Source organism: Henckelia pumila, chromosome 4, assembly GCF_033568475.1.
Source record: "Henckelia pumila isolate YLH828 chromosome 4, ASM3356847v2, whole genome shotgun sequence".
Classification (NCBI taxonomy): Eukaryota; Viridiplantae; Streptophyta; class Magnoliopsida; order Lamiales; family Gesneriaceae; genus Henckelia; species Henckelia pumila.
Window position 1 is genome coordinate 109,168,397 of NC_133123.1, and position 15,357 is coordinate 109,183,753.

A 15,357-nucleotide genomic window follows, 5' to 3' on the forward strand; every position below is an offset into this window, starting at 1 on the left:
GCAACCTAAAAGAATTGATATTGCTAATTTAAAAAATAGACATATATATGTATCCTGCTTACCTCATCACAGATTGATTCTGTAGGAGAAAGACATTAGACGAGCCGTGTCAGTGTCTGAGCCAGTGCCTACTGCAAAAGCAAATTAAAATTAATACTTATTATTACCAAACCCTTAAGGGTGCGTTTGGTATCTGAGATGAGATAACTGAAGGATTGATAATTTGGTGGATAATAAATGGATAATTTAAATATGAGATTAATAGCGTGTTGTTTGTTATAAATGATTAGTATTGAAAAATAATATTTATCTCATGTTTGGTTCTCATGATAAATGGGTGGACAAATAATCGAAAATATTTATTGACCAAAACACCCTCCACTTATTTATTAAAACAATTCACACGCGTATGTGGCTCATTAATTCCCTCGTACACTACCTCATCTTCATTTCCACTTCATATGAACAAAGCTCCTGCGATTCACGGATGAAATGAGTTTTTGACATTCTTCTATGCACGGTAATCTCTTCATTTTTCCATACATTGGCTGGAAAAATTATGATTTCATAGTGTATTCTGCTACAATCAATCGGAAATGATGTTCCCACGGTATTTATTTTTCTCTCGAGTCTAGTAGAATCAGTCCTATATATATGTAATCCATGGCAAATAATTTAATATATCTACCTCAGTTTATGTTAATTAAAGGTGGACATGCGATCCAGATGAATTACTAAGGTATATTCGGTTGCCTTCACAACTTTGATGACCTAATTCCCAATAAATGTATTTGAGTTAATTTTCAGAAATTCCCAAATTTCCTTATGATGTGATAATGTGTCGTCAATTGACTTCATTATTGATCGTCTATATTATAGTTCTTGTAGTAAATTAAATCTAATATGTCTGTGCCCCCATTTAACGGCTCCCTTCATCAAACTTTTGAGCATAATTATTACTGTTGGTGATAAACAAAAAAGGAATATAGGCAACTCTAGTGATTCTGTACATAACCAAAACAATGATTTGAAAATTTATGGTTTGTTCGTACATTGAAACGAATATTTTGGATGCAGGATTGTTGACAAAGGTTTGTAAATCTTCTGTCTTCCAGATAAAAATAAACTCTAGTGCAGCGGTTATTTGAAATGGTATCGTTCTCAACATCCATTTGCTTGTAATGTTCTTAGAAAGTTAGCTTTTATATGTTTGGTAAATTGGATAATTTCCTTACTAACTTCACAGGGAAAATCATATGTTGTGTTTAAAGGACGGAACCCTGGAATATATAGTACATGGGAGGAGACAGACGCACAAGTGACCGGATTTAGGCTCGCGGAGCACAAGTCTTATCATACTAGAGAAGATGTTGTTAAGGCTTATACTAAGTACATGGAGAAGAACCACTCAACACAAGCATCCCCATGTGCACCGAAAAAGAAGGTATCATTTCCAATAACCATCTGCGTGCATTTTACACTACGCTATGACTTTATTGCCTAATTTTTTTTACCATCTTGACAAGGCAAGACATATGTTGTTTACAAGGGATTGAACCCCGGAATCTATGATACTTGGGAGGAGACTGATGCACAAGTGACCGGATTTAGGTGCGCGGTGCATAAGTCTTATCAGACTAGAGATGAAGCTGTAAAGGCTTATACCACGTACATGGAGAAGAGCCACTTAACACAAGAATCCCCATGTGCACCGACAAAAAAAGTATCAGATATAATACCCATATGCGTGCAATTTTGCCTGCGCTATGACTTTGTTATTAATTTTTTTACTCACTTGACAGGGCAAGACATATGCTGTTTTTAAGGGATTGAACCCTGGAATCTATAATACTTAGGAGGAGGCAGCCTTACAAGTTACCGGATTTAAAGGCGTAGTGCACAAGTCCTATCATATTAGAGATGAAGCATATAAATCTTATACAAAGTACATGGAGAAGAATCACCCCACAGAAGCCCCTTGTGCACCCAACAATGAGAGATCTAGTTCAAGGGCAAGCTCAAGTTCAGTTGAAATTAATGAGTCTATCAATTTGAGCCAACTTATAGAAGCCAGTTACAGTTGGCACACGAGCAACAACAACATTCATTAAGGGTTGCAAAGATATACGAGGGAATCGAGAAAAAGTTGCGATCATTTAGTTTGAAAGATGATGCTAAATTGATCGGGATCACATATCGTGGCTATGTGGATTTCAGAGAATGTACTTTTTGGATTTCGATTTCTGGAAACAGTTCTTGTGTATTTTCATTTTGGAAAGTTTGTATGGCCAACATAATTTAACAAATTTGGTACCGTTTGTAAATGAATTGTGTCAATGTTTTGTTTTGTATCAAACTGAGTTTCTGATGTTTAATTTCCAGTAACCGTGTTATCTATTGATTTACATTTTCAAATCTGTAGCTGTAGTTTAGAAAGAAGAAGCATTTAAGGCTTTTAATATTGCATTCAACCACAATCTGCAGGCGTAAGACACAACTGTGTGAATGATTTCTTGTGCAGATCATGATTCAGAACTTAATTTGACAACTTCTGAGATTTTTCATAACACCATATTTCTTTGATTGACTATGGAAGTGATGCACAACCACCTACCTGTGTGGATAAATATGTAATCAATGATAGTGTTAAGTTATTTGTTTCCACAACTCTTTTACGTATTGGTAGTTTGCTTCATTAAATAATGTTCCCATTTGTAATATAGAGAGATATATATTTACGTATGTCTTCAACTTCATTGTTCCTCACGAAAATGGCTGACTCTCCAATCTCATCTTCCTCCAAACCAGCTGCATCCGACGACATAGATGAGTTCCCTACTGAAATTATTCTTCTATCCAGTGACTCAGAAGATGAAAATGTTGACATTGTCCACCTACTCTCCGACGATGAGGACGATGATGCACCACCAACTGCTGACAATACTAGTACTCCAGTAGAAGATGTGTTCGATGTTGTCAATGGCAGCAAGGAAACAAATCCAAATCTATCAGCTGCTCCATGCACGATTTCTGGAGGAGAAAAACCAGATGCTAACGAAGCTATTACCAATAACACCGATGCTACTATTTTGATCAGTAATGATACCACAAGTGACTCCTACTACCCACACAGCTCTCAGTCGTCGAACTCACTCTCTTAAGTTGAGTTAATGGCTTATGGTGTCCCATAATCGTCAGTATGGTTTGGTGTTTGTGCCTCCTCTTTTGTACCATTTTCAATGGTTTTTCATCACGATTACAACGTCTAAGTTATTATCCGTTGTAACTAAGTATATCCTACTGTTTTGGGCATAACAATGCACTAGTGGCTACGAAAATATGTAAATGTCGGTGTCCGAATTATCGGTAGGGAAATCGCCAAACTATCTTGTATTTATTGTGTAATATGTATGTCAAATATGTTTGTGCTATGAAGAAAACATATTTTTCATGCTTCCTCGATTGATGTACCAGACATTTTTTGGCAACATAATTTCATGTTTTTGCTGCGACAAAAATATATTTAACAACACTTTGTGTGTATGCAAGCTCAGTGGCACCGATGTGTCAAAAAAATGCCTCGCTTATGACGTTCACCCCAAATGTCGAGAACCGAGTGAATATAGCAGGGCCAGCCACAACCCACATTTTTTTGCTTTCAATCCAGATCTTCTGTTTAAGATTGACATCCTCATTCCCATTATTTTTGGCTTCTACCTTTTTAAACATTGTCTCACTACTAGTGCTTTCCATTAACTGTCCTTAGAGTTTACAAATTTGTGATTTCCTTGAGGATTATGGTTTTCGATAACATAGTAGACTTTATATAATCAGATTCTTCATTTGAATATACATGGAAGCACATATTTAACAACACTTTGTCTTCTCCTATCATTCAAGCAATGAGTATTAAAAGTGGCAGAAGCGATATGAAATTGATCATAAAACACAGCCAAAATGTTAAAGCGATTTCAAGAATCCAAAGAACACATATAACAAACTATGATTTACTTTCAAAAATGGCATCCACTCAACACAATAGTCAAAAATATATATCCAAAAACAGAATTCGTACACAACCTCATGTAATTCAGTACGTTAATGGCAACATTCATTACACCATAAAATCCAACCAAAACGTAGGTTCATTTACCACCAACATACAAGTTTCGATTTGACTACGGCAAAATATGACACCACACACGACAAAACTACATTAGTCGAGAAAAGAACTCGACAATTGGGTGGTTATACCTTCAAAAACAGTTTGGATGTTGATAATGGCCAAAATCAGATTGGGGACATATCCCTTACTAATAATTCAACAGCTTATTCACAAACGATATTCTTCCTTTCTCAGAAAGGCGTTTGAAGAGGGCCAAATCATTGTGGTTGTTGAATAACAACTTCGCAGCTTCAATCTTCTGGTCATCTGTGAATTCAACCATCCCTCTAATGCCTCAAACACCTTGTCTTGGGTAATTGAAATTTTCTCCACATCAACGAGTTCCTTCACCAACACCCCTAACGTATCTTTTTTGATATGAGCAATGTTGTTTAGTGCATTGAATACTGAGTCATCAACATCAACTGCCTGCTTTCATTTTTTTGCTTTAGAAGTAGCACATGTTGTTGGTTTGGAAGCTGGAGATTCATTTTCAGAAACTGAATCTTCAAAACTTGTTGGAATGTTCGAACTTGGAATTTCAAGATTGACCACATCAGTTTGGTCCATTTGCAAAACCTCTTGCAGCGCACGATGATAGCCCGTAGAGTGATCACCAGCTGCTCATTCGTAACCGAATATTTCACACCATTCGTCGTAAAGCATCCATTGCTTGTGCCTCAATGTCTTAAATTTTGGGTCTGCCTGCAGTAGTAATAAGTATACTTTAGTTTCAACTTGATGAAATTAATTTTACATTTTTTGAATAGAATAACTTAACGATTGACTCCCATGTTTCATCGTTAGCATCGATCATGTGGTTGGTTTCATTCCAACCAACACCAGAGCGACTTAAGATAGTCACCAAGGAACTGTAAGTTTTCTTCTATACATGCATCTTCAAGTTGATATGTGGGCTTCCATGTAACATACAACCAGGAATAGCTTTTTGCATTTCTTGTTCGAGTACCGATAAATATCCTGCTCTGAATCCATTCTCACTTCTCCAGCCCTTTAGAACTAAGTCTTTCAGAGATTGGATCAAGCATTCTTCTTCACGGGGACTCCAACTACGTCTCGTCTTGTCAGTTTTCTTCAGCACCCTGACCCCACTGGCTGAGCTCGCGCCACTGTCCATGTTCACCTATAATTAATATGTCAAGGAAACACACGAAATTGTCAAAATGATAAAGGCATGTTCACACGATTTTCTTGATAAACATTAAAGTTCAGTAATTGAACAATGGCATTTAAAAGAAGACATCATGTCACTTCACATAATCCAAAAACAGATTGCATTGTCTTTTAAAAAAATACATGGTAAAAAAACAAACAACACACCAAACGACGTCAACAATCAGATACAACATTAAATTTTAATTATTGGTGTTCCACATTGCAAGTGCGAGCTGCTCTCTCCAATCGTCCCACAGCTCAGAAGTTTGAACTGTTGTGATGAAACCAGGTTGGGATTCTTCAGCCACACATTCATATTCTTCGTCAACTTCCTCCAATGGGTCATCTGGCATTTGATAGCGGATAAAAATTATGCAACAAAATACAAGCAAGAATGATCTGGTTCTGCACAGTCAAAGGATAAAAAGAAGGACTTCGAAGGATGGCCCATCTTTTCTTCAACAAACCAAAAGCTCTTTCAATTACATTCCGAGCTTGGGAGTGCCTCCAATTAAATAACTCTTTGTAGTTTTCTGGTCCACAAGCACGATGACCCCAAGCGTCCCTGTGATACCTTACTCATCTATATGGAGTTAGGAATCCCTCCACATTTGCATATCCATTATCGCAAAGATAATAACAACCTACATCATGAAAGAAGAAAAACAACTTACTTGTCTTTATGTCCAAATACTTGTCGGCATATATTTTTCTGTTTATGATTCAAAGTTCGAAGCTGGTATAATAAATAAACTACATTCTTTACCTATTGGAACCTTTAAAGCATCAACCTCTCGCGTTAAAGCATTTCTAAGAACTCGAGCATCAGCATTTGCTCCGCTGCTGATGCTCGAGTTCTTAGAAATGCTTTAACGCGAGAGGTTGATGCTTTAAAGGTTCCAATAGGTAAAGAATGTAGTTTATTTATTATACCAGCTTCGAACTTTGAATCATAAACAGAAAAATATATGCCGACAAGTATTTGGACATAAAGACAAGTAAGTTGTTTTTCTTCTTTCATGATGTAGGTTGTTATTATCTTTGCGATAATGGATATGCAAATGTGGAGGATTCCTAACTCCATATAGATGAGTAAGGTATCACGAGCAAACTACTGAGCTGTGGGACGATTGGAGAGAGCAGCTCGCACTTGCAATGTGGAACACCAATAATTAAAATTTAATGTTGTATCTGATTGTTGATGTCGTTTGGTGTGTTGTTTGTTTTTTTACCATGTATTTTTTTAAAAGACAATGTAATCTGTTTTTGGATTATGTGAAGTGACATGATGTCTTCTTTTAAATGCCATTGTTCAATTACTGAACTTTAATGTTTATCAAGAAAATCGTGTGAACATGCCTTTATCATTTTGACAATTTCGTGTGTTTCCTTGACATATTAATTATAGGTGAACATGGACAGTGGCGCGAGCTCAGCCAGTGGGGTCAGGGTGCTGAAGAAAACTGACAAGACGAGACGTAGTTGGAGTCCCCGTGAATAAGAATGCTTGATCCAATCTTTTAAGGACTTAGTTCTAAAGGGCTGGAGAAGTGAGAATGGATTCAGAGCAGGATATTTATCGGTACTCGAACAAGAAATGCAAAAAGCTATTCCTGGTTGTATGTTACGTGGAAGCCCACATATCAACTCGAAGATGCATGTATGGAAGAAAACTTACAGTTCCTTGGTGTCTATCTTAAGTCGCTCTGGTGTTGGTTGAAATGAAACCAACCACATGATCGATGCTAGCGATGAAACATGGGAGTCAATCGTTAAGGTATTCTATTCAAAAAATGTAAAATTAATTTCATCAAGTTGAAACTAAAGTATACTTATTACTACTGTAGGCAGACCCAACATTTAAGACATTGAGGCACAAGCAATGGACGCTTTACGACGAATGGTGTGAAATATTTGGTTACGAACGAGCAGATGGTGATCACTCTACGGGCTATCATCGTGTGCTGCAAGAGGTTTTGCAAATGGACCAAACTGATGTGGTTAATCTTGAAATTCCATGTTCGAACATTCCAACAGGTTTTGAAGATTCAGTTTCTGAAAATGAATCTCCAGCTTCCAAACCAACAGCATGTGCTACTTCAAAAGCAAAAAAATGAAAGCAGGCAGTTGATGTTGATGACTCAGTATTCAATGCACTAAACAACATTTCTCATATCACAAAAGATACGTTAGGGGTGTTGGTGAAGGAACTCGTTGATGTGGAGAAAATTTCAATTACCCAAGACAAGGTTTTTGAGGCATTAGAGGGGATGGTTGAATTCACAGATGACCAGAAGATTGAAGCTGTGAAGTTGTTATTCAACAACCACAATGATTTGGCCCTCTTCAAATGCCTTTCTGAGAAAGGAAGAATATCTTTTGTGAATAAGCTGTTGAATTATTAGTAAGGGATATGTCACCAATCTGATTTTGGCTATTATCACCATCCAAACTGTTTTTGAAGGTATAACCACCCAATTTTTGAGTTCTTTTCTCGACTAATGTAGTTTTGCCGTGTGTGGTGTCATATGTTGTCGTAGTCATATCGAAACTTGTATGCTGGTGGTAAATGAACCTACATTTTGGTTGGATTTTATGGTGTAATGAATGGTGCCGTTAACGTACTGAATTACATGAGGTTGTGTACGAATTCTGTTTTTGGATATATATGTTTGACTATTGTGTTGAGTGGATGCCATTTTTGAAAGTGGATCATAGTTTGTTATATGTGTTCTTTGGATTCTTGAAATCGCTTTAACATTTTGGTTTTGTTTTATGATCAATTTCATATCGCTTCTGCCACTTTTAATACTCATTGCTTGAATGATAGGAGAAGACAAAGTGTTGTTAAATATGTTCTTCCATGTATATTCACATGAAGAATCTGATTATATAAAGTCTACTATGTTATCGAAAACCATAATCCTCAAGGAAATCACAAATTTGTAAACTCTAAGGACAGTTAATGGAAAGCACTAGTAGTGAGACAGTGTTTAAAAAGGTAGAAGCCGAAAATAATGGGAATGAGGATGTCAATCTTAAACAGAAGATCTGGATTGTAAGCAAAAAAATGTGGGTTGTGGCTGGCCCTGCTATATTCACTCGGTTCTCGACATTTGGGGTGAACGTCATAAGCCAGGCGTTTTTTTGACACATCGGTGCCACTGAGCTTGCATACACACAAAGTGTTGTTAAATATGTTTTTGTCGCAGCAAAAACACGAAATTATGTTGCCAAAAAATGTCTGGTACATCAATCGAGGAAGCATGAAAAATATATTTTCTTCATAGCACAAACACATTTGACATACATATTACACAATAAATACAAGATAGTTTGGTGATTGCCCTACCGATAATTCGGACACCGACATTTACATATTTTCGTAGCCACTAGTGCATTGTTATGCCCAAAATAGTAGGATATACTTAGTTACAACGGATAATAACTTAGACGTTGTAATCGTGATGCAAAACCATTGAAAATGGTACAAAAGAGGAGGCACAAACACCAAACCATACTGACGATTATGGGACACCATAAGCCATTAACTCAACTTAAGAGAGTGAGTTCGACGACTGAGAGCTGTGTGGGTAGTAGGAGTCACTTGTGGTATCATCACTGATCAAAATAGTAGCATCGGTGCTATTGGTAACAGCTTCGTTAGCGTCTGGTTTTTCTCCTCCAGAAATCGTGCATGGAGTAGCTGATAGATTTGGATTTGTTTCCTTGCTGCCATTGACAACATCGAACACATCTTCTACTGGAGTACTAGTATTGTCAGCAGTTGGTGGTGCATCATCGTCCTCATCGTCGGAGAGTAGGTGGACAATGTCAACATTTTCATCTTCTGAGTCACTGGATATAAGAATAATTTCAGTAGGGAACTCATCTATGTCGTCGGATGCAGCTGGTTTGGAGGAAGATGAGATTGGAGAGTCAGCCATTTTCGTGAGAAACAATGAAGTTGAAGACATACATAAATATATATCTCTCTATATTACAAATGGGAACATTATTTAATGAAGCCAACTACCAATACATAAAAGAGTTGTGGAAACAAATAACTTAACACTGTCATTGATTACATATTTATCCACACAGGTAGGTGGTTGTGCATCACTTCCATAGTCAATCAAAGAAATATGGTGTTATGAAAAATCTCAGAAGTTGTCAAATTAAGTTCTGAATCATGATCTGCACAAGAAATCATTCACACAGTTGTGTCTTACGCCTGCAGATTGTGGTTGAATGCAATATTAAAAGCCTTAAATGCTTCTGCTTTCTAAACTACAGCTACAGATTTGAAAATGTAAATCAATAGATAACACGGTTACTGGAAATTAAACATCAGAAACTCAGTTTGATACAAAACAAAACATTGACACAATTCATTTACAAACGGTACCAAATTTGTTAAATTATGTTGGCCATACAAACTTTCCAAAATGAAAATACACAAGAACTGTTTCCAGAAATCGAAATCCAAAAAGTACATTCTCTGAAATCCACATAGCCACGATATGTGATCCCGATCAATTTAGCATCATCTTTCAAACTAAATGATCGCAACTTTTTCTCGATTCCCTCGTATATCTTTGCAACCCTTAATGAATGTTGTTGCTGCTCGTGTGCCAACTGTAACTGGGCTTCTATAAGTTGGCTCAAATTGATAGACTCATTAATTTCAACTGAACTTGAGCTTGCCCTTGAACTAGATCCCTCATTGTTGGGTGCACAAGGGGCTTCTGTGGGGTGATTCTTCTCCATGTACTTTGTATAAGCTTTATATGCTTCATCTCTAGTATGATAGGACTTGTGCACTACGCCTTTAAATCCGGTAACTTGTAAGGCTGCCTCCTCCCAAGTATTATAGATTCCATGGTTCAATCCTTTAAAAACAGCATATGTCTTGCCCTGTCAAGAGAGTAAAAAAATTAATAACGAAGTCATAGCGCAGGAGAAATTGCAAGCATATGGGTATTATATCTGATACTTTTTTTGTCGGTGCACATGGGGATGCTTGTGTTGAGTGGCTCTTCTCCATGTACGTGGTATAAGCCTTTACAGCTTCATCTCCAGTCTGATAAGACTTATGCACCGCGCACCTAAATCCGATCACTTCTGCATCAGTCTCCTCCCAAGTATCATAGATTCCGGGGTTCAATCCCTTGTAAACAACATATGTCTTGCCCTGTCAAGATGGTAAAAAAGATTAGACAATAAAGTCATAGTGTAGTGTAAAATGCACGCAGATGGTTATTGGAAATGATACCTTCTTTTTCGGTGCATATGGGGATTCTTGTGTTGAGTGGTTCTTCTCTATGTACTTAGTATAAGCCTTAACAGCGTCATCTCTAGTATGATAAGACTTGTGCTCCGCGAGCCTAAATCCGGTCACTTGTGCATCTGTCTCCTCCCATGTACTATATATTCCAGGGTTCCGTCCTTTGAACACAACATATGATTTTCCCTGTGAAGTCAGTAAGGAAATTATCCAATTTACCAAACATATAAAAGCTAACTTTCTAAGAACATTACAAGCAAATGGATGTTGAGAACGATACCATTTCAAATAACCGCTGCACTAAAGTTTATTTTTATCTGAAAGACAGAAGATTTACAAACCTTTGTCAACAATCCTGCATCCAAAATATTGGTTTCAATGTACGAACAAACCATAAATTTTCAAATCATTGTTTTGGTTATGTACAAAATCACTAGAGTTGCCTATATTCATTTTTTGTTTATCACCAACAGTAATAATTATGCTCAAAAGTTTGATGAAGGGAGCCGTTAAATGGGGGCACAGACATATTAGATTTAATTTACTACAAGAACTATAACATAGACGATCAATAATGAAGTCAATTGACGACACATTATCACATCATAAGAAAATTTGGGAATTTTTGCAAATTAACTCAAACACATTTATTGGGAATTAGGTCATCAAAGTTGTGAAGGCAACCGAATATACCTCAGTAATTCATCTGAATCACATGTCCACCTTTAATTAACATGAACTGAGGTAGATATATTAAATTATTTGCCATGGATTACATATATATAGGACTGATTCTACTAGACTCGAGAGAAAAATAAATACCGTGGGAACATCATTTCCGATTGATTGTAGCAGAATACACTATGAAATCATAATTTTTCCAGCCAATATATGGAAAAATGAAGAGATTACCGTGCATAGAAGAATGTCAAAAATTCATTTCATCCGTGAATCGCAGAAGCTTTGTTCATATGAGGTGGAAATGAAGATGAGGTAGTGTACGAGAGAATTAATGGGCCACATACGCGTGTGAATTGTTTTAATAAATAAGTGGAGGGTTTTTTGGTCAATAAATATTTTCGATTATTTGTCCACCCATTTATCATGAGAACCAAACATGGATAAATATTATTTTTCAATACTAATCATTTATACCAAACAACACGCTATTAATCTCATATTTAAATTATCCATTTATTATCCACCAAATTATCAATCCTTCAGTTATCTCATCTCAGATACCAAATGCACCCCGAGGACGTTCACAGCTAATATTCCTTTTCTAGTTCGATACTTCGCTTTTTCTTGTGTAGGTACATAAACTGGAATATGTGTTCCATCCAATGCACCAAGACATCCCTATAATTGGAAGGAAACAATGTCATAATGCAAAAAACAGAAATATGGATTAACCACCATTTTGTTAAAATAAATAACTGAGAATGAAGTTCTACTTTGAACCATTTCCAGTTGTCGTTTGTGCAGTTTTCATCAACCACGCTTGGCTTGATAAGAAGAAGAAGATGTAACTTCAGAACAGAGTGAAGCACTTCATGGAAGTAAGAGCTGATGGTTTGATTACTACGTATATAATCGTGCCCCACAACCCGAATTTTTATGGTGCGCCAAAATGGACAAGAACATCGCTACTTTTTCCTCCACTGTGACATATCTGGAATCGGCTACTCCTCCTATATTACTTACGAGGTAACAAAGCCTTCCAAACGCGTTGCGATTCATTCTTAGGTTGAGTACACATTGAACATCTCCGACGTCAATAGTCCTACGCAAATGGCTTATTTGAACAGGGATCCTACTCATCATAGTGTAAGACTGGTTTTCTCTTTGACTGACACGACGTCTCTTTTTCAAAATTCTCGAGCTTTGGCGTATTAGAAGACTTATCAACAAAATATTCTGACAAAGTAGTTGATGTACCACGAGAAATAGTAGAAGTTTCCTACGTCTACTCTCCATAGTGCAACAAATCTCAACAACCCCAAAAATATTTCCAAGTTAATACTTATTTCTTATGAATTGAGTAAACAAAACAACAACAATAAAAATAGGAGCACACAGCAAACATTACATAGAATAAGTAATCGAACTATGAAGCAATTAAGAATTAGGAGCTGAAAAATTATAAAATTCAGGGGAGAAGAGCACACAATAACTTGTTATCGAGACCGAAAAAATGCTGTAGTAAGAATAATGGAGATGACTTACAAAAATAATTAGTAAGAAACCTTCAAACTTGGAAGTATCCACTGTCAAAAAACGCCAACTCATAAATAATTGAAAATCAAAGACGAGAGCTAAAGATCGTTACGAGAAAAGAAATACATGGTTAAAAAAAAATCCGAGAGCTGAATCAATGAAGTTACCTGTGGAGCGGGGAAAGTTGGAGGAGAAGAGAAGAGAAAAACAAAAGGCTGATATCGTGAAAGAACGCTAGGGCAAAGGGTAGAAGAGTCATAAAATCCCCAATCCGAGTTACTGTACATGGTTGGGCTTAATAATACTACCTAAATAGCCCAGACTAGAATACAACGTTTTCCTGCGTGAATAGTGGTTAATATCGGGCTCTTGGGATAAGAAATTTCCACTACAAATGCAACCAAACGACGGACTATTGGCTTATCCTAATTTTATCAAGGCTATCAAACACAGCCTAAATAAACAATACATTCACGATATAAAATTTTTTTTGATCTTATATAAAGAGTAGGATAGACATTAAACACTAGAAAAAACACTTCTCTAAAGAGATTTGAATGAGAAGTGGTGCTTTTCCTATATTTTTTTTGATTTGAAATTTATACATTTCTTTATTGTATACAAGAATATATTTACACAAGCATTTCCGATAATTATCAGAATTTTCGGATACTTGATATATAATATCGGATACAAATGAAAATATCCGTTGGTAATAAAATCATAAAGATAAATTGTATATGAATATATTTATTAATTAATTATGAATATTTTATCTTAAGTTATCTATAATATACTTATAATTCACATGACATGAGATCATATTTTAAAACACAATCATTGAAATCAATTCTATTAAAGCAAATTAGAAGATTCGAGGTTTTATATAAGCTATTATTGGCTAAAAACATGGGGTCTTCTCCTGAACTAGCTCTAACCTTCATTCAGCTAGGCATAAAAAAAATATTCCGGCAGTCGTCTCCCATTCTAGTACTTTTGTTTTGGATATACATTTGAACCACATGTAATATGAATAAATTAAAATAAAGGATCTATTTAAAATTGAATACAATTATCTATTTGGTTATTAATCCTTAAAAAATATCTATAGGATTAAAGTTTAAAAAAGGGGGTTAAGCTAAGCTTCTCCTGATTAACATATTACTTGAGGAAAAATACTAGATGTACACCTTGTAGTGTACACCTTGGTTTACACCCTTACTTAAATTTTCCTAATTTTCCTCATTAATTGCAAAATACTCATGATAAGAAATACATATCTAGTTAATCAAGAAAAGTTTTATCATTAATAAGGAAGGATGTAAACCAAGGTGTATATCGAGGTGTACATCTAGCATTACTCTTATTTGAGATATGGTTGAATTAAGTTGCGTATACATGCATATATGGCCTGCCCAACGTCTTTTATTTTCCTTTAGCAGATGTCTCGCTCAAGACAATTACATTTATTAATTTTAATGAATATAATATCATGTGAATAAGTATCTTACAATTAAAGATAAAATACATATATACATATATATATATATATTTATATATATAAATATGACCGGAAATTATCGACATTTGTAAGCGGAAATGTTAATTATTAAAATACATTATTAATTATTCGTCTAAGTGCGATAATTTATTTTTAAAAAAATCCCATAAAAAGTGTCAAATAAAAAAAAATGCACATCATATTAATTAAAATCAAACACTTTTAAAAATAATGTTATATAATATACACACAACACATAATATTTTTTTAAAAAAAGTAGTGTTTTAACTGTTTATGGGACATCATGGACGACGTGAGTGAGCCAATATAATTTCTCAAACGTTAAATAACGAGACAGCTTGCTGCTTGCGACTTCATTTCGCTTAAATTAAAAAAGATATGTTTTTTTGGAAACTTTCTTAAAAAAAGAAAATTTCAGAATGGAAATAAAGATAAACTCGACACGTATTTTTTATCTATAAAATGATCTTTTCCGGAGATGGCAAAATAAAGAAAATGAATTTTTAAAAGACAAATTTTTATACATTATTGTAGATTATAATTTTAGCTTGTCGAGATTTCCAATAACCAATAAAGATCTCTAAAATTTATTAATATTTTTTTTACTTATAAAATGATCTTTTCCGGAGATGGCAAAATAAAGAAAATGAATTTTTATAAGACAAATTTTTATACATTATTGTAGATTATAATTTTAGCTTGTCGAGATTTCCAATAACCAATAAAGATCTCTAAAATTTAGTAATATTTTGTTAGTTCAATAATGTCTACTTTTACTTATGTTGAAAAGTTTATTTCAGAATTATTATTATAAAATGATGATCTCACTTCTTATGTATTTTTTTTTTTTTTTTTGCAAATCTCTTGAGCAGGAAAAAAATACATGTCTTTGGTCCATGTCTTCATTAATATTTATTTAGTCATTGTATATTCCGTCTGATGCATCGATCAGTAGTAAAATGTTCAAAATTACAGAGTAGGATATGTGGT

General features: G+C 35.1%; 2 protein-coding genes and 1 long non-coding RNA gene across 6 annotated transcripts; 1 reads left to right on the forward strand and 2 right to left on the reverse strand.

Annotated features, from left to right (window-relative positions):
* The first annotated feature begins 418 nt into the window (after positions 1–418).
* On the forward strand, positions 419–3,425 carry LOC140866842 (uncharacterized). 3 transcript variants are annotated; one of them, XM_073271896.1, is made up of 6 exons: positions 419–520; positions 1,078–1,152; positions 1,247–1,444; positions 1,526–1,623; positions 2,448–2,486; positions 2,861–3,425. In XM_073271896.1, exons 2-6 carry the CDS (start codon positions 1,150–1,152, stop codon positions 3,159–3,161), a joined length of 639 nt encoding a protein of 212 aa, XP_073127997.1. In that variant the 5' UTR covers positions 419–520; positions 1,078–1,149; the 3' UTR covers positions 3,162–3,425. The 3 variants fall into 3 exon arrangements, with proteins under 3 accessions (XP_073127997.1, XP_073127999.1, XP_073127998.1); XM_073271898.1 differs by having other exon boundaries at positions 1,272–1,444; XM_073271897.1 differs by lacking the exon at positions 2,448–2,486 and having other exon boundaries at positions 1,526–1,611.
* A 5,158-nt stretch (positions 3,426–8,583) lies between these two features.
* Positions 8,584–11,625, reverse strand: LOC140866966 (uncharacterized). 2 transcript variants are annotated; one of them, XM_073272032.1, is made up of 6 exons: positions 11,541–11,625; positions 10,909–10,983; positions 10,617–10,814; positions 10,434–10,535; positions 9,574–9,608; positions 8,584–9,199 (listed from the first exon to the last, which is right to left on the reverse strand). In XM_073272032.1, the coding sequence occupies exons 2-6, from the start codon at positions 10,909–10,911 to the stop codon at positions 8,899–8,901; spliced, it is 639 nt and encodes a 212-aa protein (XP_073128133.1). In that variant the 5' UTR covers positions 10,912–10,983; positions 11,541–11,625; the 3' UTR covers positions 8,584–8,898. The 2 variants fall into 2 exon arrangements, with proteins under 2 accessions (XP_073128133.1, XP_073128134.1); XM_073272033.1 differs by lacking the exon at positions 9,574–9,608 and having other exon boundaries at positions 10,450–10,535.
* Positions 11,626–11,877: 252 nt separating this feature from the next.
* On the reverse strand, positions 11,878–13,113 carry LOC140865226 (uncharacterized). The gene is made up of 3 exons (XR_012144513.1): positions 13,013–13,113; positions 12,083–12,895; positions 11,878–11,987 (listed from the first exon to the last, which is right to left on the reverse strand). It is a non-coding gene; the product is annotated as an uncharacterized lncRNA (long non-coding RNA).
* Positions 13,114–15,357: the final 2,244 nt, after the last annotated feature.